The 24385-nt window shown below is 44.3% G+C and overlaps 2 protein-coding genes across 3 annotated transcripts; one reads left to right on the forward strand and one right to left on the reverse strand.

Annotated features, from left to right (window-relative positions):
* The first annotated feature begins 848 nt into the window (after positions 1-848).
* gipc3 (GIPC PDZ domain containing family, member 3) lies at positions 849-8178 on the forward strand. Of its 2 annotated transcripts, none has more exons than XM_084676070.1 (6): positions 849-1130; positions 3357-3542; positions 3786-3966; positions 5691-5800; positions 6326-6407; positions 6855-8178. In XM_084676070.1, exons 1-6 carry the CDS (start codon positions 849-851, stop codon positions 7004-7006), a joined length of 993 nt encoding a protein of 330 aa, XP_084532196.1. In that variant the 3' UTR covers positions 7007-8178. The 2 variants fall into 2 exon arrangements, with proteins under 2 accessions (XP_084532196.1, XP_084532197.1); XM_084676071.1 differs by having other exon boundaries at positions 5691-5797.
* A 3326-nt stretch (positions 8179-11504) lies between these two features.
* Positions 11505-17329, reverse strand: tbxa2r (thromboxane A2 receptor). Its single transcript, XM_084676385.1, has 4 exons — positions 17097-17329; positions 14254-15145; positions 12736-12869; positions 11505-11780 (listed from the first exon to the last, which is right to left on the reverse strand). The coding sequence occupies exons 2-4, from the start codon at positions 15049-15051 to the stop codon at positions 11603-11605; spliced, it is 1110 nt and encodes a 369-aa protein (XP_084532511.1). The 5' UTR covers positions 15052-15145; positions 17097-17329; the 3' UTR covers positions 11505-11602.
* Positions 17330-24385: the final 7056 nt, after the last annotated feature.

The raw sequence follows: 24385 nt of genomic DNA on the forward strand, positions 1-24385 counted from the left end.
TGTCTGTTGAGTGGCTTGATCTTTGGAAACCCCTGACAAAATGTATCAAAAGGAAGGTGATTGCATACAATCTTCAAACTCAATAAATTCATTTGAATGAAGCATGCCACTACATTTCAGTGATGCAGGCAGTCAACAGTATGTCTTAAATGTAAAAAAAACGACGACGTCTATCCATCATTGCTAGCTCCGTCATCAACCAAGCGCTGAAACAATGTCCTGAGCTGGATGACCTGAGCAGGGTTCTTGTGTATCTCTGGGGTCAGAAAGGTCGACACATTGTGTAGATGCACCCTGTCAAGAATATATTTTCCTTAATGAGGAGTGGGGGGACTTCACTCCTAGCCCCCCAGTATCACCTTACCTTCAAACACTGGGTCATTGTCTGTGCTCACAGACTATGGGTGCGAGAGTTTGGATCTCTCTCTATGGGAATAGGCTAGGCTTTATTCACACTTTCTCGTGGGGGGAAAAGTGTAATGTCATGGCATTTAGTAACTTTGTCTGTATGGAGTTCACTTGCAGCCCAGACCGGTAAAGGATTCAGGAGGGTCCTAGAGGAACGTTTACTTGCTATAATGTGTTTGCGGTTCTGCCTGGGTGCTCAGGGTGTCTGATGTTGCGCACACATTCGATCCTGCATTTACGGGGGTTTTGGGTTTCGACCAGGCAGCGCTGTGCTCCTCAAACTACCGTTACCTGGAGACTCTCATCACTAATTTAGCAGACCAACAGCCCATGGCAGGGTCGGAGAGGTGGAGGGGGAGCGGGGAAGACTCTGCGTTGCAAGCCAGGGCAGCATCCAGCCAGGCTTCCAAGGGACAAAGGAGAAGCCAGATCTGGGGCCAATGCAGAACGGGGAGGCAATGAGCCCGCAGGAGCAGGATCCAAAGGCTTCTGTGCCCACGGAGGAGGACCACAACCAGAGCCAGGTGGGAGCGGTGCCCTCGGCTCCACCGCTACCCCCCTCATCGCCACCTCCGCCTGGACCACCGGAGTACCCAAGGCCCAGGCTGGTCTTCCACACCCAGCTGGCCCACGGGAGCCCCACAGGCCGCATTCATGGATTTACCAATGTGAAGGAGCTGTATGCTAAGATCGCTGAGGTGTTTAATATTTCCCCCTCTGAGGTAAGGAACTCTAGATATTATTTCTATAGTAGTCTTCTTAACTGCTTATTTTTGCAATAACGCCTTTTTCGATTAAGGCTTTATTTTATGTATATTTAACCATTCATGTCAGCAAACCATTCTGACCATGCTGAAGACGTAGTCCATTTATGGATGGTTTATATACCTCAATAACTATAAAGTTGACGTTCTCTTAATAGTTCCTTGAAGTATATTTTTTGGCATTTACAGATCATTTAAATGCAAAAACAGGGGACAATCAACATAAAGTCTTCATTACAATATCAGCCTCAAATGGGGCAAATCGTCTCTTGAGGAGTGTGGACCGTGTGGGGCCGAGGGAGGGAGAGGGGTGGGGCTGGGGGGAGAGGGGGTGTTAAAATACATGACAAAGGACACCCACTGAGCTTGTCATCAATGTGCATAGGCACCTTTGTGACATTGTCTCAGGGGCCAGGGTGTACATGAGAGTCTGTCTCTAATTAAGTGAGTATTTGGATAAAGTGTGAACGGTTTCAGATAGCTCCCTTTTCCATGAGGTGGCATGAGAAGGGCATTTGCTTTGGCCCATTTTCACTAAACGGAGTGATAATTAAATCATGTGTACGGTACCTTTGGTCGGGTTTCACCACTGAACGACAAGTGCTTCGTTGAAATATTCCTAGTGTGAGAAAGAAGAGAATGCATGAGAAAAATGAACAGGGTGCGTTTAAAACGTGTACTATTCGAATGTTGACTACAAACAGATGTCTGCTCTTCGTGCCACCTGAACATGTTCCGAGATAAGGATCAATGTTTCTACAGTGACTCTCTAATAACGTCAGAACGGCCCTCTGATCTTGACATGGTCCTTGGAAGAAATCTACTGATCTGGCCCAAATTGACCTTTGGTAGGTCATGGTTACCTACACAGAACTGGCAGCTGTCTCAAGGTCAGCCCAGTTGCCATCTAGAGGCCCTCTGAGGAAATACATGAGAGTGGAGCTGTTGGAAACATACCACTGGTGTCCAATGGTGACCAACATATGCCTGTGGGACAATATTTTTCTTGGAAAACATTTATAAAAGCTTACAAAGCAATGCATCCCTATGAGATATAATAGGAATGTTCAAAGGTAAAAGATTAAACAATAGCATACATATGGAGCCTGGTAACCTTCACAACTATCCTGTACCCGTACAAACCTTGATATAGAACGTCTCCACAATTATAACTAAAATATAAAATAGGGAATATAGGACACCATTAAATGTTATCTGTTGCCAGTGTACCACTTAATATTGTCAGCTTGTATAGTGCCATGTCTATCTTTATGCTTTGCCATGATTTCTGTTATCTGTTATCAAAGCACCTTGATTTCAAGGTTTATAGCCGGATGGTGTGACAGAAAATGCGTGGGTGAATACCTACATGTTCAAAAGGCCCCCATATGAACCAACCTTGAAGTAGTCTGTTAGGGTAGTCACTTTTGTTGTGGTTTAAAGCACTGCTTTCAACATTTTAGCATCTGCATCTGGTTGCTGAAGACAGGGTCACATATGATGATATGATGATTGACTTGCCGATGAGTCCCAGTGTCAGTGGGGCAAGACCATAGTATACTAGGTCTATGGTATACAAAAGAACAGTCTAACTTGGCTGGTTCAAAGAGAATTAGTGAAAAGTTAATATCAAAGACAAAGACAATGCCTTTTTTACTTGAGGATATAGTAGACAAAAGGAGCATTGCCTAAGAATAGAGAAGGAAAGTCTAACCGGACGACAATTATACATTTTCATTCAATGTCTAGAAGATCGACTCATGTGCAAAGCGTATTTCCTGTGCAGACATTTGGTCTGGTCCGAACCTCGAGAATGTCCATATCAAATATATTGGCTTTTACTGACATCTGCTGTTAAGAGTGTGTATTGAACAGCAATCAGAAGCGTCACACATGTTTAATGAATACATACTTGGTTTCACACTGCATGTGTTGTAAATATATGACAAAAGTGAGGAATCAAAGTAGACGGGTATTAAGATAATATAACATTTGTCAGGTCCACATAGCTGTGGCCAAAATGCCATCTTTCAGTGGTTTTGAGTCCCATGGTGTTTAGGAAGCGAATATGTTTCAATTTGATTTGTCACCCACAAGTCATAGCTGCGCAGTAGCAATTCAACTTTCTGTGAGAAACCAACAATCATCTGACCTGCAAATCTCGTCTTCATTTTGGCTTCCCAGATCCTCTTCTGCACCCTGAACTCTCACAAAGTCGACATGCAGAAGCTCCTGGGGGGGCAGATAGGTCTGGAAGACTTCATCTTCGCTCACATCAGGGGGGAGACCAAAGAGGTGGAGGTCACCAAGACCGAGGACGCCCTCGGCCTCACCATCACAGACAACGGAGCCGGCTACGCTTTCATTAAGGTGTGTGAGCAAAAGACGTACATGCCGTCCATGTCTGACTGTACGACACGACGACATCCCGTCCCCTATCCCACCTGTCACGGACAAGGCCTCATAACTCTGGACCATGTCTTTGATATTATTCGTCACTCCTCAATTTACTTTGTTCATTGATTTGCTCGTTCTTTGTTTTACTTTCGTCCTATCTTCCATCCCTTCTTCCGTCTTTGTATCCTTCCTGCCTTCCTTCCATCCTAACGACAGAGAATAAAGGAAGACAGTACCATAGACCGGCTGAAGACTGTATGCGTGGGAGACCACATTGAGGCCATCAACGACCAGAGCATCGTCGGATGCCGACACTACGAAGTAGCTAAGATGCTGAAAGAACAACCGAGGGGGACTCCCTTCACACTCAGACTGGTGGGGCCCAAGAAAGCCTTCGGTGAGCAATTCGTCAATTAAGAATCAGACCGTTTCATGTCAAAAAAAAAGTTATATTTTGTAGCTTTATTTAGGAACATTGAAATCAAGTTAATGGCATAAAACAACCTTTCACCTCCCTGTGAAACATGTGATTACTGCACTCCCACACAAACATGTATCATACAACATCATCAACAAGTGTAAAAATGGAACAAAATGTTCCCTAAGGGAGTTTTAATAAACACCTACTTCCTTTATTGAAAGGTGACCTCGGAGTCAATAGGACTGGGCGTATCGCACTGTCTCACAAGGAAGGAAGTAAAGGCTGACTGCCTAGTCTAAACTCCAGCGGGAAATAACCTCTTTAGATTAAAATAAAAACAGCCTGGTTTGGAGCCAAAACCTGATTGGGTTCAATGGTTTCCTAAGAATCAAGCCTCACCCAGACAGGATGCTAGCATAACCACTGAGCTTCAGTTGATAATGTTATTGTTCAATTCTGATCTGATGGTGTTTATATTGAACGTCCTACTTTGCTATAGTACTGTACCTACAATAAGCCAATGGGGAGTTGCTACACTGGGATATAAGCTAGTTGCTGCAGAAATGGACATATTTCATTAAGTCATTATAAGTAGTAATTGCATACATGATAACAAAAATATTATGTATTGTCATGTATTCTCTAAAAATGTTTCTCAAATAATCTTGCTCAAGGTGAAAACAGATGCAGTTGTTAGAGTGTAGATAAACCCAGTTCATCTACAGGACTCTCCGTCGTGTGATCCTAGCCCCAGCAACCCCAGCAGAAATGCGTTCATGTGCAACCCTCTGAACGAACGTGTCAATCAATTTCTACCTCATTCTAAAACAGTCAGTTCATGTGGTTAACAATGGAAAAGCCGTATGATGATCATTATAACATTAGCTAATTGGATGTTTGAAAATGATGGATTACATTTCATGCTCAGAGGGGTTAATTACACTCTTGAATGTGCACGGAATATCCCGAGACAAAGAGAGAGACACATCACAGCGCTCATTATCATTCCACATGGCTGTCATTCGTATCTGAGCTTCATAGCCTGTGAAATATATATATTCCCGTGGCTGACATTCATTTCTGACAATGGACTTAGATTGACATGAAAAGCTCTACTAAGTCTTTATACTGTAGTTACTTTCACCTTTCCCTTTCACCTAGGAGTGCTGGATTCAGGCCATGTACATATTGTGTTACTGCATATTAGTTTTATGATTATAATACCATATGGATAATGTATTGGCTCCTTGAATCTGGTCTGTTCGGCTGATTGGCGCCAGGAACAGAATGTTTGATCGTTATCTCCAACCTAATCATACACGGTCAAATTCAGGCCAAGGTCATATTCAGGCCAAGGTCATATTCAGGCAAAGGTCATATTCCACTTTCATTCAAATAACAGAGGTAACTCACTGATAACTTGTCTTTAGGTAACTTGAACTTCATTGATTTTAGAGATAGGCTCTTCTAAGAAGGCTTGCGCTTGATTTTTATCAACAACTTTTTGTGCGTTCTGGGTACTTCTCCTGTGTGTGTGTGTGTGTGGGGGGGGGATTGGATGTGTGTGCGTGTGTATGGGGGGGATTGGATGTGTGTGTGTGTGTGGGGGTGGGGATTGGATATGTGTGTGCGTGTGTGTGTGGGGGGGATTGGGTATGTGTGTGTGTGTGTGGGGGGGGATTGGATGTGTGTGTGTGCAGATATGATTGGCATGAGGACAAGAGCACCCAAGTCCAGCGACGGTAAGATGGGGAACGGGAAGGAGACCCTGCGGCTGCGGTCCAAGGGGGCCGCGACCGTACAGGAAGTGGTGAGTTTCACACATTCCCACGGCCGTTGACCTGCACTGTAACACCTCTGACCACCAGACCATACACACACATTAACAAACACTTGAAAACACAAGTTCACACACGCACGCACACACACGCACACACACACACAGTCACACACACACAGTCACACACACACAGTCACACACACAGTGGACCTCTTGGAAAAAATGTTCAAGCCTTTTGTTCATCTTACTCCTTGTAAATAATGACCTCAGGATATCAGTCTTCACTACTGCCTAAATACACTGCCTAATATGGTCACGGCCCATTAATACTCAGAGAAGCTTTGTTTAATAAAAAAATATGGATTCCACCAGCAGAAACCAAGGGGACTTTCTTAAATGCATACTGAAATGTGAAATTATTTGGCACCCTACTGTGACAAGATGCATAGGTTTGTGTTGATCATAAGTGCATGATCTCACTGGAGTCCCCTCTTAGTGTTTAAAGATTGGATGCCAGTGACATTCCAAACGTTCCGACTCTTGCTTTCCCACCAGCCCAACGAGTTTGAAGACAGAGCCACCAGGAGAGTGGATGACCTGCTGGAGAGCTACATGGGCATCAGAGATGTTGAACTAGGTAAGATGGATGTCCTGTAGTACCATCTTGAAAACAATCCCAGCAACATGAGCTACTTGTCTGATAACACAATATAACCAATTGATTTGGTTGTATCAAATATGTGAATAAGTAAAAAGAGTTCAAACTTCAATGCTTTCTTTGGAATACATGTAGGTCTGCCTTTTTCAAGGAGGCATAGTCCATTAGCTACTAAGTATAATACTGGAACATTACCCAGATGTGCCCTTAGTTAGTTTGTATACTCAACTGACAGACTGGCAATGTCCAGAATGCTGCACAAGCATGACTAAGGACGTGAGGGAATCAACCATTGGGAACCAAATAACAGAGAAACATTACTCAGTGTTGAAAGGTTGACCAGTTCCTGCAGTGGACAGGACATCATCCGCGTTCGTAACGGCTTCCCCCAATAACTAACATTGCGCCGACTGTCCCCACTTACAGCGACCACAATCGTGGAGGCTGGCAGAGATAAGAAGAACCCAGATGACTTTGCCGAGGCCTTGGATTCGGTGCTGGGAGACTTTGCGTTCCCCGACGTGTTCCTGTTTGATGTGTGGGGTGCTATCGGGGATGTGAAGAACGGAAGAATGTAGGAGGGAAGCGATGGGGAGTCTGCTGCAATCTCCCTCTCTGTCACAGCAACCAATATCACTTTGACTTGAACTATCACATCCCCTCGTTTGATGATGAAATTGCGGGTATTTGCTTTGACACGCTGAACCAAATGACCAAATATTACACAAAACATGGCCGTCATTTGGCATTGGTTCTGATTGTTTGTGTCCACTAAGCAGGGCTGGGTGGGGATACTGAAAAATACTAGGAAGTACCAGGAATGCATATCTGAAAACAGGAAGTGAGATAATGAAGCTGTTTATTCCCAATGCAGAAGGACGGGACAAACAGCAAAGGAGAGATACGTTCCGGTCTCAGAGAACACCCATCAGTTAGAGATTTATATCTCACCAATGTTCACAAACAATATCCAACGTCCAAGGCTGTGAAGCCATGGAGACTCCATACATCAGGTGGTTGAGTAATAGCACATCTGATTTAAAGGGATTGCAAGGGTGAAGTACAGTGTTACCACATAGGGACAAAATATAAGGCTGAATAAATGTCTTAATCTACTGGAACATTCTTAGCAGTGATCCCGGGGGAGATGCACATTGTATTTAGTATTAGACGGTTTCCTTAAACCTAATGCAACCAAACCAAGCATTCGAATAAGTCACTATTGTGAAAGGAAACAGTACTCGTCATTTCCCCACTCCTTATAAAGTCCATATGGTGACTGCTGTGAGTTTTCCTTCAGGATATGCATTATCTGTACCTAAAGGTTATTAGAAGATTGGTACAATAACCTAATAACTCAAATTTGTGTAAAATGTGTTTGAAACATCTGATTCTTATGTCTTTATCTTGCCTGAGCAATGAAGGTCTTCATACATCTTCCGACGCAATCTCCCTCGAGTTATTGTCTAATGCTTTGGTTCAAAGTGTTTCTGAGCACAATAGTTCTATAATATCTATAATTTAGAGGCTTGTCTTATTGATATAATGTACATAGGGTGTCACATGCCCTTGGAAATAAAGAAGACATACTAGTTATGAATCATTAATGTATAAACGTATTGGTTTAAAAACTTTGTTGAGTGTTTGTTTGTCCCAATGGCCTCATTATTGTCACTGAAAAATATTACTGTGTGGTTATTTTAGAGTACTTCAATAGCTAAATCATATTCTACTCTATGGAGACCTGAGAATAAGGCATATTTCATGTGTATCTAAGGTTCAAATTGACAATAAAACATTGCTCATCTTAAATTGTTGTGTCATTGTGAATCCAAGACAATTTCTTCAACTGTATCAATTTCTGAACTAGTTACTTTTACTGTATGTTACCAAAGTAGTCTATAAAAGTTAATTCCAAAGAATATCCTAAATAGGAAACAATGTACTCATTATATGAAATACTTTTACATATTCCGTCTATATTTGAGTTAAATTACATTTGCAAAAGAAAAACAAGGCAGATTTGATTTATTAAAGTACAATAAAGCACATGTGTGTAGAGATTAAGATTATAGTCCATCCTCCAAATACACATCCCAACACACAGTAAACAAAAAGCTTTGCAACTGTGCAGGGTGATTCAACATTCAGTTTCAATACATTCTCCATTACAAATAAATACTGTTTTCATAATCCTCTAGTCTACTGCTATGGACATCCATCATTATGCATTTGATCAAGTATACTGTCCTGTCAGATATCTTTACTGTACATAAACCTGGAGAGTATATCTGACTAAGTGTGCTAAAAACACCTACAACCATCACACAACCTTAATATTTATACAGAACCAAACTTTTGTAGATAATGTCATATTATCAGTCACAACTTTCACTCTGTATTACAACACATGCATATACTGTCTTAGAACCTGTGTGCCCATGAGTTACTGTATGGGGTGAGACAGATTAACATGGAGGATAAGGTCAAAGGTCACATACATTGTTTCTCTAAGATATATGGATACTAAAGCGCAAGAGGGAACGTTACCTGTCAACTTATGCGCCTGTTGAGGCAAAGGAAACCTCCACTTCAAAACGTCAAAGAGGATTTCCACGAACCACCATTTGTCCTAATCCTAGTAGCTGATAAACTGTCAGTCAACACCTTTCAAAGACATACCTCATTTTAAAACATATTTTGAGCTTAGCATTCTCCTAACCCTTTCAATGTTTTTACTCTCTCCTTTGATACACTGGTCTACCGCGTCTCTTATCATGTAACACCCTTCATGTCTATTTTCATTGTTGCATTGCTGTATTCTCATTGTATTGTAAAGCACCTCGTATTGTAATTTTGTACAAAAGGCACAATATTACAGCTTTTTTCAACGGCATACACACATTCTTTTTTACTTTTAAAACTTTACACACAAATCCAAGAATTGCACACAAACGATGCAAAATGCCTCGCATCTCTTGCAAAATGAAGCACTGCATTCAAAATATCACAAACAGGTTTCAAAAGCAAACACTTGTCTTACGCTGCAAACACCTTTGACATAATATTACATTTTTGGATATATCATATACACAGTTATTCAAAACCTAAAACTCTTCCTTCTTCTGAGCTCCTATGTACATTTCTGTAAATGGCAGAGATGTTGAAGAATTCATAGTAAATACGAAAACAAACTTTTTTTTTTTACTGTGACCATTTGCAGTTGTGAATACAGTATTACACAGTACAAAAAGAAAGAGTGTAGTAGGACAGAAACCAAACCAAATTTTGAAAAAGGTGATCACGGAACGGTGTGTGTGCCATGAACTGTAGCATACAGTAATATATACACTATGTTCGACAATATTTTCAGAATGTCTTCTTACAGTTAATGTACTGTTGCTATCATACTGATAGAGTAATCCACCAGACTGTGACCAATCATGCAGCGCACTGCAGTCAATGGATGCATGGGTGCAAAAATATATGTATGTGTATAGTATTCCGTGTTGTGCTGAAACAGCTATTTTGTGTACATTAGAACAAGTGTACATTACAGTAGTCTCCACAAGTTATTTCAGGTATGTCACATACCTGTTATCATTTCTACAGTAAAGGTTCAAATTATACCCACCACTGTAAATCAACTCAAATTAGGCTATTTATAGGCCTATTCAAATGATTGGTTGGTGTGTTGAGTAAAGCAATTGACTGTTTGCACACAGGAGTTAGTGTGAGGCACTGATGAATTAGTGCCAACCGTCTCTGGAGGAGGGGATCCCTTTCTGAATTGCTCCTCCCAAGGTTTCTTCCATTTTTTCTCCCGTTGGGAGTTTTTCTGGGAGTTTTTCCTTGTCTTCCTTGAGGGTTTAGGTTGGTTGAGGGGCAGTTCCATGGGCGTATGTGAAGCCCTCTGTGACATGCTTGCGTGTAAAAAGGGCTATACAAATAAATTTGATTTGATTTGATTTTGATTTGATTAGTGTGGCATTTTGACTGCTTGTGTTTGAAAAAGGAAATCACGACGCTTCCTGTTAGAATTGTGTGTGTGACTTGGAAAATTGTGTATTACGTTTTGCAAAAAGTGTGTGATGAAATAAAAAAAACTGAGTCCAAGGCCAAAAATGTGCGTATGGTTTAGCAGATTACACGTGTGGTTCTGGTGTTGTGTGACAAGTGAGGATTTTGTGTGTAAGCAGTTGAACAAAAACTGTAACTCTGGCTTGAAATGGAACATCTGCGAAGCGTCAGACAAGAGCAGGCAGAAGTGGACGCTCTTTCCTTATTAACACCCCCTTGCTGAAAACTATAAATACGGCGCTATGGATGAAAGCGTCTCTTAAATGAATGAAATGTCAAACGGATTTGAGCCCACACAGAACCTTGTTGTCTTTGGAAGGGTAGACACCCGGGCAGTGCAGTTGAGGAACACAGCCTGCTCCAAGACCGGACGGGTTCAGTTTGACAGTGAAGAACGCAGAAAAAGTACACGTGATCAAGGCCAGATGCTGCAGTCAAAAACGGCATGCGTCTCTCTGTTCACCATTTTAACAAGCCCAATAGCTCGAAATACTGAAGACACGTGAACAAATACGCGACATGATGTCAGAGACTTTCACCAGAGGGGATTTTCAGTCCGAAAAGTGCAATTATTTCAGTGGGACCTTCTAATCCAAGTTAATGACCTCCCTCGTTAAGAGGCACAGCCTACACAGACTCAAACTGAACAGGGACATACTACTTTCAGTTCCCCAAAAAATAAAAAATGACTTCACTGACCTTCACGACAAAATTCATCCTCAGTTGCCAAAAGCTAGTGCAGCCAGATCATTTAAACCAGGTCTCCAACCCTGCTCCTGGAGAAGTACTCCTGCTCCTGTTTTTTTTCCGCTTTGATACAAATCTAGCACACCTGATACCAATAATTGACTGACTGATTTGCTGAATCAGGTTTGTTGCCACGTGTGATTGGAGCGTTATAATACAGGCAGGTCGCTTTCCACGAAGAGGGCTGGAGACCCCCTGACTTCGACCACGTTACAGAGAAGGGGGCGGACCCTTCGCAGGATGGGGAGAGTCTTCCCCCTTCCCTCCCCCGGGGTCGGCCTCCTGAGCGCCCCCCAGCGAGGAGCGGGTGAGCCTGCGCAGGGTGCCACTGAAGGAGGGGTACAGGCTCATGATGGAGCCCCTGGACCAGTCCATGCGGGGGTATACGCGCTTGAGAACGGCTCTGCGGAACAGGATGTACACCCAGGGGTCCAGGATCTGGTTCCAGGTGGCAAAACGGAGCCAGAGCAACAGGAGGCGGACTTGGAGTCGGGTTCCCGACAGCACAGTCTGCGCAATAAACACCTAAAGGAGGAGAGAGAGAGGGTGGGGGGGGGGGGAGAGGGAGGGAGAGGGGCAGGAGAAGGGGAGATTTGGATAGGGGAGAGGGGGAGAGATAGGAAAGGGAACATGGCAAGATCAAAAGGAAAGTGTTAGGGATATAGAGGATTAGGGAAATGCGAGGGACGAAAAATAGCGAAGGAACGCGTAGCGTGGAGGGAGACACGGAGAAGAAGCTCGACACTCTTTCTTTTTTGCACACACACACACACTCACACACAAAGTGATGTGTTATCATCCACCCTGGTGAGTCAATTTTATGAGGGTGTCGAGGCCCTAGCATCCCAAAAAGGTGTGCATCAGGCCTTATGGTCGTACCATTAGTATTGGCGCAGCCCGCTCCACATTTGCTTACAGCTGATGATTTTAGCGGTTTTCAAATGCATCTACTGTATGCCGCATGCTGCCAGTTACCACTGTAAATCTCTGTTTGCGGGTACAGTTGTAGTAGATGGACCCTGCCTCAGACCATCTGCTCGCATGCATTTACACAATCTGCAGCGCTTCCATTATGTAGTGACAGCTCATGGACTCAAAACAACGGTTTCATGAGATGCCTCTACTGCTCCATGATTGGTCTGAAGGGTTAGCTAACAAGGAAGCCAGCCAATGAAAGAAAACAAATTTCAATCACTCAAGTGAGTGGTTTATTAGCTGCATGGAATGGATACAAACAAGCCCATTGGAGTGCATGTCCCGGCCAGGGGTGCTTCAAAGGAAGGGTTTCTGGGAAATGTTGCATGAAAGCTGCCGGGAATCAGGGAACATGCAGGAGCGGATGGGTCCGTGAACACTGGTTATTTCAGGGCTTGATAAAGTCCAGCCAAACGATGTGATATTAAGGTTGAGCGGTGGCGATAAGCTGTAGAGAAAAAAGGCCACTTAGTTTGTTTGTTTTTTTCTTCGTTTTTTTACTCGCCTTAGTTTCGATTCTTGACACACAATGTAGATCCAGGGATCGCAAATCTGATTGCATGTGGCGAAGCGCAGGAAGGTTAACATAGATTGGGGTTCTACGGGCGCAGCTGACACGGCCCTCGTCAGGCTGTACACCTATGCAGCAGGACAAGCACACAAGGTCAAACCTGGGCGAGGCCCAACGCGGGGACACAGAAACACACAACACCTGCAGATCACAGGCGCAGAAAACAGCTCGACGATGACACCCAGCGAGGGTGTTTTGAATCAAATCCATGTTGTCGAGGTGTCCGATAAGTGCCCCACTATTGGCACCACTTTGTGTGCAGAAATAGTGTGCTTGGATAAAGCGACAGACACCATCGAGAAAGGCCTGTCTGGGAATTGTCTGCATTCAAGCAAACTGAGAGCGGCAGTCAAAATGGCCTTACATGGTAATAGTTCAGCAACATTCCTCTGGTTAAGGTCTCGATCAAACTGAGGTAATCAGCTTAATTAGCCAGCATTGCTATGGTGTAATGAAGGACAGAAAGGCTGGCTTGCTAAATGCTAAGTGAATTTTTGATTTTCTCTGGCCTTTCCAAAAAAGTTGGAGCAGATGTCACTCTAGCTGAGAAAAATTAAGAGGAGACAGAGGGAGAAGAAGAAGACCAAACTAAGGGAGTGAAGGAGGGATGGCTAGTGTGTGAGCGAGCAACTTTGAGCTGTTCAGACATTTAAATCATTTAGCAGACGCTCTTATCCAGAGCGACTTACAGTGAAGTACAGGGACATTCTCCCCGAAGCAAGTAGGATGAAGTGCCTTGCCCAAGGACACAACGTCATTTGGCATGGCCGGGAATCGAACCATCAACCTTCTGATTAATAGCCCGAATCCCTTATCGCTCAGCCATCCGATCCCCATCTGTTCTTCAACCGTGGTTCTAAGTCACTATGAACAACTTTGGATTTTGATGGCGCTGTCATATCGAGTTGCCTCTTCATAAAACAACTTGAGAAACTCGAGAGAAAGTAGAGACAGAAGGGGGACGTGAAATGTCAGTGAAGGAGCCAGAAGTCTGTGGAATGTAGGGTCCTAACCGGATATCCCCTCTGCTTCCATCTGGAGATAGCTTTAAAATATGGGCCTTATCGCCCGGCAACACTCAGCTCCACTCTCTAACACACTGCCACACAGGCAACAATACTTCCTGGATGAGAAACTAGGGCAACTCACACTGCTTACCCCTGCTTAGGGTTCTCATTTCAATTTGAAACAACTTTATCAGTCCCCCTCTGTGGCACACAACCAGAGGGATAGGGAACCCGAGAGATTTTTGGTTTAACAAGGGAGAGGAAAGCGTTTCATGTGAACAAACGTAAAGCCTACACATTGAGACGATTCGGGACGTCTTGATAGCAGAGGCTTGAAAAGGTATGTTCATCATGGAAAAATAGAAAAAGACATGGTCGTGTCGGCGACAAATAAAATCATTGTGTTTATTTTGTGTGCGTGCGTGCGTGGCACCGTGCGACTCACCAGCAGGGGGCACCAGCAGATGGAGGCGATCACCATGATGAGGATGAGCTGCACCATCATCTCCACCTCGTAGTCGCGCCGGCGCTGCGTGCCGTCCGGCCCGCAGCACACCCTGACAAGGGTGACCACGCTGACCGTGTTGAGCGCGAACGACACCCCCAAGGACAGCAGCCCCACCGCCGAGAACAGCAGGGAGAACAGCAGGTCGCTGCCCTCATGGCTGATGTTCAGGAAGCACCAGGAGCCCGGGAACTGCATGTGGTAGCTGCCCACGCCCGCCAGGGGCAGCAGAGCCACCGAACCGGCGAACACCCACACCGTCATCACCATGGACGCCGCCCGACTCTTCGACATGCTCGCCGAGCGGGCGAAGGGCCGGTTGATGCCCACGAAGCGCTCCACGGCCATGGACGCGCCCAGCAGCAGCGGGCACAGGCCGTAGAAGACCATGGACATGCCCATGAAGTGGCAGAAGTGGCAGTGGGGGTCCAGCTGGCGCCAGTTGAAGTGGGTGACGTAGAAGGTGACCACGATGACGCCCGTCACCAGCAGGCCCATGAAGTCGGTCACCACCAGGCCGCAGAGGAAGATCAGGAAGGAGGAGCGCGATCGGCTGTGCGTGCGCTGGAAGGTCTTGAGGAGGACCACCAAGGCGACGAGGTTGGAGCTGAGGCCCAGGGCGCTGAAGGTGGCGGAGAAGTAGGCGGAGGGGAGGGTGGTGTTGTAGTTGAACGGCGGGCTGTTGATGGAGTAGCACAAGGGGGTCGTCTCGTTGGGGGGGCGGGCGGAGGCGTTCATGGCGGCGGGAAGGAGGGCGGCAGGCGTTCAGAGGATGGAGAAGGCGAGGTGGAATCTAGTACATTTTGGAGACATGGAAGTTCTCTGGCTTCACCTTGTGAAATCAAACAGAAATGTGGCATGCGTCACACAAATGCCTGAGTCATGTCTTGTGTTTTTATTTAGTAGGCAGACAAAGGGACTTTTCTACACATTCCGTTGAACAGCACAACACATTGTGCCGAAAAAATTTGTTGACCAGTCGGGAACAGCCATGACTAACGGAAAAATATTTAGCCAAATGCAATGCAGAACACATTATTTGTGTAAACTGATTTTTTCCCAAAGGAGTCTTCATACTGACAACTGACAGGGTTTAGACAAAGCTATAAACTTAGCACACATATGGAACACAGATGTTGGTTTCTCGCTTATTGCGAAAATGACTAACGATCTCTTAGTGAGTGTGAATATGCAGATACCTAAAAGGAAGGTGATGTCAGTAAATGAACAGGAAATAGATATGATAAGGGGATACAAAATGAGTCAGTAGTAGAAACTGGAAATGGACAGACGGGGAAGATCAGGAAGCGTTTTGGAAGAGGTTGAAAATAAATGCAGACAGTTTCTAGTGAACGTCCTAAAAGGCACACTGTCAAATGCACTGACATCTTGGTTTGAACCTTGACTGAGCCAACGGAATGAAAGACTACAGAAGGAAATCGGACATACTCAAAACCAAAGTTACCTCATGTCCTCGAAGACATCCTCACTGACATTAACCTGTTCCAACCGATCATATCTACGTCAATTCAGAGCATCGACACTAACATGATTCGGAGGAGAGAGTACAGTTCAAATTAAGAGAGAGAAAGCGACATAGACTGAGAGTGTGTTCTCTGTATCCCCCCCCCCCCCCCCCCCCCCAATTCCTCCAGCTATGCTCTCCATTGAGTTGCAAAGCACTCTCGGTCCTCTTGGATATTTTGCACTGCACCCTCTCCTTTAACCACCAGCCACAAAGTGGAGTAGCCAGCTGAATAATTACAACACTCAATATCATAATTCTAATTGCTCCAGTCTAACTTGATGCTGTTTTTTGTTTTGTTTTTTTATTACATTTTTTAAGTAATGGATACCACAGGGCACAAGTGTATGGTGGGAAGACGAAGAAGATGGCACAGTTGGTTTACAGGAAGGGAGAGGTATTCCCTTGTTGTGACATTAGGCTACCAGCCTCCAGCACCGAAATGCTTTTCACTAAATTATTCAATCACTATGACAGAGATAATGGAAAAAACACATCATTTAATGTCTGAGTTTGTGTCCCTCCATTCCCTCCACCAGAAACGAAGAGGACTTGGTGATCTAGCTTGTCCACTGACAGTTATATTGTTCTGATGTATAACTTGTTTCTTATTGTACATGCTCTCTAAGGAGCAACGCGATCTGTTCTCTGAATGAGCAAGCTCTGAGGATCAAATGTAAAAAGAAAATCGAGCGTAGCTATATTGCATCTGTTGCTCCACTACCAAAGTGTAGCCTCCTCCCATGGCTGCCTTTACAATCAAAAACAGGCGCTCACTCATTTGGCTGCCTTTAGAATCAAAAACAGGCGCTCACTCATTTGGCTGCCTTTAGAAGCAAAAACAGGCGCTCACTCATTTGGCTGCCTTTAGAAGCAAAAACAGGCGCTCACTCGTTTGACTGCTTACAACTCTAGCCATCGACTTTCGCACTGGTAATTGAAGTTTTCAAGTTCCTGCAAGTCTGCAGAATTAAAACGGTCATGTGCTGTGAACTACATGAAACCAAAGTGAGGCAAATAAAAAATACATTTGTTCAGTCATTAGGTAAGCTACTTTAAGACGTAACGCTAACCTCTATCAAAACACAGACAACTAAGGTATCGGCATATTAAATAGTACATTAAGTAAGTCCGATATCTATGCAATAATGTACTGTACATAAAGGTGAACATTGGGAAATGTATATGATTGAATAAAAAGCTTTATGTCAGCTGGAAGATACAGAATAAAAATTGAACTGTAAGAAAAAGTGCCTACCTTTGGAGTTTGCCATCAACGCTCACGCATCTTGTGCTTCCTCAGCGAGCCACGGTGCAGGCGCGTCAGCCGATGCTTTTAAAGTGAAAGCTTAAGTTTATCGGGATAAAGATCTCTGAGTGTGTCTACTCATGTGACGCAGACCAGGGTACATGGAACATAACTTTAAATGAAACGGGACACATACGTGACATACAGTGGAATCTTCATAACGTTGTCAGCACCTCTCACAACCCCGCAGCAAGCGCAGTTAAAAGTTGTCTCTGGGTTTTTTTCCCTTTTCACATTTCCGGAAGACAAGGGGATGGGCTCGTTAGCAACGTTTGAGTCAGGAATGTTCCGTGTGAATTCCATCCCACGAGAAAATAAAGAGCAGTATCGTGGTGGTAAGATGAGGGCAAGATAGGAATTGCATTAGGAAAATGTGTTTAAGTCTGCAAGAGACCTGGGGCAGATGCTCACTCTTCAGCAACTCAATAAAAGAGAAAGAGGGATTGGGGTGGTTCAAAATCAAGAACCTAAATGTCTTGTCCTGTTCAATACCCAGATCTTGATTATTTCGAGAACCAGAGGGAATAAATTGTAATTTCACCGAATTTCACCAATGTTGGCATTAAGAAGCCGACTCACCACATAAGTCTCACACTAAATGCTGACCAAATATCTATAGAATCGGGAGGGTGATTACTTCAATATTTTCAAAAACTAAAAATCGTTTTGTTAGCCTGTAGGTTGCAAAACTAGCCCACAAAAGGTGGAGTTGAGTCCTGAAAGCCAGACACACAATTTACCCTTTGCGTGTGTAAGCTTGACCAGCTCCCATTTCACTAATCAATGACAGGAATCCATTACTTACAAAGTAGAACTGGGAGAGGAAGTTACAATATTCGACTGAAGCAACCAGCAACATAGATAGGCTACAAAATAGACACGCACAAGCCATTTTTAGAATTGCAACATTTTTGTAATTTATTTGCACCAATTTCTTTACTATAATAGCGCTCCTATTTCAGTCAGTTAAAGCACTTGTGATCAAAGATAGGTGCTGTCTTTGAAAGATGTAGGGATGGCCTGAGGTATCAGACACTGTGTGCTGATGATTAACAGACAGATAAACCACTAAGCTTTCATTTGAAGAGATACAGCTGGAATCTATTCTAAAAGAATTTCAAACTTGGTCAAGATGTTCAACGTTTTCAGGGTACCTATTCCAGACTCACATTCTGAGGCTGGACTTGGTTACATTTCAATGCTTTCCCTTCTCCCCTGGACGACCAACAAAATCCCCAGTGGCTGTGATATCTCTATGATCTCATCCCTGATACTAACACACCGTGATTTAGCCGCAAACTGTCACATTAACAATCTGTTGGCTACTGCAGTACTTCAAACAGGAGTTATAAACACAAGGGACAGCCCTTCTAAACCCAAGTGTTTCCTTACAACAGTATGCTTTTAAAGATAAAGCAGGATCCTGTTGCAAATGTGTCGGAGGACTAATCAGTTATCCTTACCAGAATAAGACTGTTGAGGGAGAGTGAACATTGGTATTGTGTACACTTATGTAAGTATTGATATAATAAACCGCTAAGGAATGCCCCAAATGTCAAGTTCTAGAATGGCTTAGCTGGGAAAATATTTTAGATGTAGTAAGTGGTGAGGTTCCCAAATAATTTGTTGATCGCCACATGGTCATACCCAATGTTATCGAAAATGGGTCCCTTTGGGGATCGAAATTGCACATCTTACACATCGTTTTCCAATAACCTTGCTGTGCAGACCCATACGGTAAGTTATGGTAGCGCCTGTCTTGGCCAAGTATTAGTGTTGATTAACTTCAAAACCAATTAACGCTCAAAGATGCCCGGTTTTCGGAAATTAAATCCAAATTAAATCATTTGACAGATGTTGGATCGCTCAATAGCTATTTGATGCAGACGAGCAGAGGATTTGGCATGCATCAATTCAACTAAAGCCAAGGCACATTGGATAATGGTATCATACTAGAATGTGACCTTGATACCGCTATAAGATTTATCTTATTTCACAGCCTACTGTAACACACCAGCTGGATTGAGACAGGGAATAATATGAGATGGCAGGCAAGCATCCAAAGTATTACAGCGTATCCCGCATTTAGGCCATCTAAAGTCCATGGTGGTACAACTGTATAACTGGCGTTAGCGAGCCCACTAAAGGAGGCACAGCTGCAACATAAAACTCACAATTAAACGCCAATGAGAACCACACCTCCTCCAGAGCAGTGAGGTCGGTGGAACCACCACCTATCTAAGGCTGATGTTTCAGTTCATGCAGGAATGCCGACCACAACAAAACAAACAGACAAGTTCTGCTTGGTTTCCCTTCAAATGAGCTCGTTTGCCAGCTAAATGCATTAAGGACCTGCTGCCAACACTTATGGGCTGACAAGGCAACTCCTCACCCATGAACTGGGAGCCAGACTGCCACCCAAGGCACTAAAAACAATACCAGGTGGGGGCGGTGAAAGGTGGAAGCCAAGGATCAAAGCTTTACAATTGCCATTTGTGGGGCATAAACGCATATATTGCTCGTTCCCACACCTATATAGGTCTCCCACACAAAATAACGAGTTCAAATGATGAAAAGAAAGAAGAATGATCACACTTTTGAAATCCACATCAGTCCCACAGGTGTGCGTTCACCGATCTAAAAAAAAAGGTTTCCAGACTTTTGGTTGTCGTGTCTAATGAGCTTTAGACGTGCAGAGGAGAAACAGCAGACAAACAGAAGCCCACAAGTGCTGCCAGAGACCAGAGATCCCGAACTCTGATGAACCCTTCCGTGAGGTCACCCCTGTGGCAAGACTCATCACTCGAATAGACGGCAGTATGGTTTATGTTATTATACACTTTCAAGCAAGGGGAGCGAGACATTCTTCTTCGGGCAGAAAAACTGCCAGAAACAATCGAGAAGTTGATAAAAGAACTACTCGGAGCTTCCTTGAGACAAAGAAATCTTGAATAAAAACAAAGGAGGAGAGGTAGCAGAGAGGTCTGCAGAATCTCTTCCTTTTCAACTGTCTGTGGGGGAGACGTGTTCAAACAGAGCTGAAACGGCCAATTATTTAAGGTGAGAGTTGTGAGTCATCATTCACCACCCACAGTGGGACAAGGGACTATTTTAGGCACTTCTAGGAGTGTGCTATACTTTCCCTCTGCCAACAAGTTTGTCCTGTTTCCTGGATTCAACAGGATATATATTGTTTTAACACTGTTGTGTGCTGTGTTATGTGAAAACTATAAATGTTTCAAGGGATGGTTGGTTTATGTCCGTATTATTCCTTGGAAAGTGGATCCAAATATTTTATGACATTTTATGATAGTGATAGTGTCATTTTTAAAGGTAACAAACGTCATCGCTAGCCTGGGAAGTCCTTAGAATAATGGGATGCACTGTACCATAACACATAACACGAGCTGGTAGATAAGTATGCCAAAAAGAGATCTCTTTCAAGTGAAAGGTCATTAGCTCTCTTAAGGAAATGGTTGGCCTGCATTTCAAAAAGTAACCGGTGCTTGAAAAAACATTTTAGAGTTTATCTGGAAGATAGATGTTACTTGAAGAGGAAAAGTTCAGTTTAAGGGCTATTCCCAGGGCGATTCGAGGAATCTGGAGAACGGGTGAAAGGATGAGGGGCTTAAATCAGGGTAAGCAAACAAACAAGCTCACAACCAGGGGGGTATTCCAGGCATGGGCGTAGGTTTGGGGGGACGCTAGAGTCCCCACCAATATTTTTACTCCTTCGTGCTGCAATTTGGATGGATTCCCCACAAAATATTTTGCAAAACTGATTCGTATTATTATTTGTAGCCCAGAAAAGTGAAAAATACATTTCCAAGTTAAACAATGCACCCTCGAGCCTGCAAGACAAGATGATGTCATTTAATAGGCTAAAGTGGCAGTCAGAAAAACTTGTGAATCTTGACTTGCATAAAGACAGTTGTAGCCGCAGAAATGGATCACCGTCATTGATTTTATTCATTTGCAATATGATTAAATTATTACATTATTTAACCTGACTTTGACCATTCTTGCTCTGATTTAACCCGTAGAGTCAAATAACTGTAATTCCATCGGTAGGTATTGGCATTATTTGGTTAATGTTAATACACTGTTTTGTTTCCCATCTTCCTTCGAAACCATAGGGGAATTAGTTTGGGTTGTTTGGTCAATATTGACCCCCTACAATCTTGAAATAGATTGGGATAGGCAGAAACGCAGAGTTTGGCATAGAAACCCTGCTAGCGAGCAGCAGGTTGGTTTCACGGAGTAAATTAGCCTACCATGGAAACTTACCAAAAGGTTTTGTTACCTCTCTTTCTGGAACGGAATCCTTGGAGTAAGCCTCTTTTCAGGGTTAAACAACTCAAAGTTTTCACTAAACCCGCTACCTGGAATACCCCCCAGGTCAGAGTATGTGCTAGAATCTGCTAAGGAGGCGGTTGAAGCTATGAGATGTCAAAAGATTGCGTGAGAAGCGTGAGCCTCTCAAATAGGCTATTTTTAAAGCTGCGAACGACGGCATACTCGACTTGAAGTTAATGCATAATGCAGGTCATCCGGCTGCTCGATTTTTTTGCCCGCACCAGTCCTACTGAATGATGCTGTTTCCATACAGCCACATTAAGATCTAAGGTTTCAGCTGGAAACTGGGATGAGATTCAATTTCCTACCCATGAATCTTCCTAGATGAGATTCAATTGGGACTAAGTGGACATGCTTATCCTTGTGAGTTGAATGATCAAGATGATTAGTTAAGTGTAATTCCGGTATTTAATGCTAGGACGGGCAAGTGAAAACCAAGTCACACTTCCAAGGGGACTCAATAAGGAGTTACTGTCTCCTAGTTGTAAACAAGCCATGTAAAGATTATGACAAATACCTACATTCCTCTTCTGGGAATTCAACAAATATCAAAACTCCCAACAGTCTAGGATCTGGCACTTGGCTAAATACTTTCCTTTGGAAGACAGGCAAAAACCCTTGTGCTGCCTTCGGGTCACATGACCCAAAGGTTCACAACGAACCATCATTGTGTTATCCAATTTTACCCAATACAAAAACAAATAAAAAACAAAAACAAATAAAAAGCATTTTTATTCACCTAACCTGGCTGCCAGCCCAACTTATCCCCACCCACAAAAAAATTGGGTCTGGGGTGGCTAGTTTGGGGGAAAACTATGTCTGAACAGGAGCTGTTCGGACCAATGAAATTGTCAAGGCGGGCTTTATACGATGATGGACAGATGATGAACAGTAACGTACCAAACCACGTTTGGTTCAACCACGTCACCAAAGAGCGCTTGGGTTGAATTTGTTTTCAACAAACAACATATTACGTTGCTCTGATTGGTTGTAAGTCTATCCAATTGAGCGATGAGGCATTTGTTTGCCCCATACTCACAGCCCAACGGAGAGTTATCAGACTCATATTCTGACTAGAATTATGGGTATGACAACGTCAGGCTACCCTCCACCCTGACAGCAGACGACTTCTCCTTCTTTGAGAAAAAAGTTGCAGACATTAGCAGTCGTTTCCCTAACCCCACCTTTCCTACCCTCTCACCCTCCATGACTGACCCAACTAAATATCTAAACTCTTTCTCTCCCTTGTCCGAGGCAGAGATCTCGGACCTCATTCTCTCTCATCGCCCCCTCTCCTGTCCCCTTGATCCTGTCCCCTCTCCTCTCTTTCAAACCATCTCCCCCTCCATCATAACTTTTCTTCTCCATGTCCTAAACTCCTCTCTTACCTCCAGAACCTTCCCCTCTGCCTTCAAACAGGCCAGAGTTACCCCTCTACTCAAAAACCCTCCCTTAACTCTGCCGTCCTCCAGAACTACAGACCAGTATCACTGTTACCCTTCTTTTCAAAAACAATTGAACGTGCTCTAACCAACTGTCAAACGTTCTCTCTCAGAACAACCTACTTGACCCCAACCAATCAGGCTTCAAGACTGGCCACTCCACAGAGACTGCCCTCCTGTCAGTCACCACTGCCCTCCAGTCTGCCAGAGCGGCTTCAAGGTCATCCGTCATCATTCTGCTGGACCTTTCTGCAGAGTTTGATATGGTTAACCACCAGATCCTGCTCTCCAGACTTTCTGAGATGGGCATGACTGGCACTGCACTCCAGTGGATCTCATCCTGCGTGTCGGGAAGATCGTACCAGGTCTCCTGGGGTGGCAAACTGTCAGACCCTCGCCAGCACTCCACTGGTGTCCCACAGGGCTACGTCCTTGGACCCCTCCTCTTCTTTCTGTACACCACCTCACTTGGACCAATCATCACCTCCCATGGCTTCTCCTACCACTGCTACGCTGACGACACGCAGCTGTACCTGTCGTTCCCCCTGACTGATCCGGGGATCTCAGCTAGGATTGAGGCCTGCCTCAAAGACATCTCCACCTGAATGACAAAGTACCACCTCCAGCTGAACCTCGCCAAAACATAACTTCTCATCATCCCGGCCAAACCCTCCATCTACCACGATCTCTCAATCACCCTGGGATCTGCGACGGTATTCCCATCATCCTCTGCCAGGAACCTTGGGGTTACCATGGATGACAAGCTCTCCCTCACAGCCCACATTGCTGCGGTCTCCAGGTCGTGTAGATTTACCCTCTACAACATCCGGAAGATCAGGAGATAACTGTCTGAGCACTCCACCCAGCTGCTAGTCCAAGCACTGGTCCTCTCCAAGTTGGACTACTGCAACTCGCAGCTCGCCGGTCTCCCAGCATGCACAAACCGCCCTCTTCAGAGGATTCAGAACGCAGCGGCACGCCTGGTCTACAATCTTCCCAGACGCTCCCATGTTACTCCGCTTCTCATCTCCCTCCACTGGCTACCCATCACAGCCCGCATCATATTCAAGACCCTGGTACTGACCTTCCGAGCAGTGAACGGGACTGCACCCAACTACATCAAGTCTCTCCTGCAGCCTTTTACATCCCCACCCGCTACCTACGGTCTTCTTCAGACAACCGCCTGGTGGTCCCACAGCTCAAGACCGCCCAGTCCCAACACAAGCTCTTCTCCTGTCTGGCCCCCCAATGGAATCAGCTCCCCACCTCCATCAGAGACACTGACTGTCTCTCCACCTTCAAGAGAAGGCTCAAGATGCACTTGTTCCGGGAGTACAATGGTACTTAGGAATGGTTTGCTGGACCCAATGTTAGTTTCTTTAAGGATCACAATAACTCTTGCTTAGAGACTTGTTGCTTTTGTTGGTTAGTGGTAACTGA

Source organism: Hypomesus nipponensis, chromosome 16 (genome assembly GCF_054491055.1).
Source record: "Hypomesus nipponensis isolate SF chromosome 16, ASM5449105v1, whole genome shotgun sequence".
NCBI classification, from domain to species: domain Eukaryota; kingdom Metazoa; phylum Chordata; class Actinopteri; order Osmeriformes; family Osmeridae; genus Hypomesus; species Hypomesus nipponensis.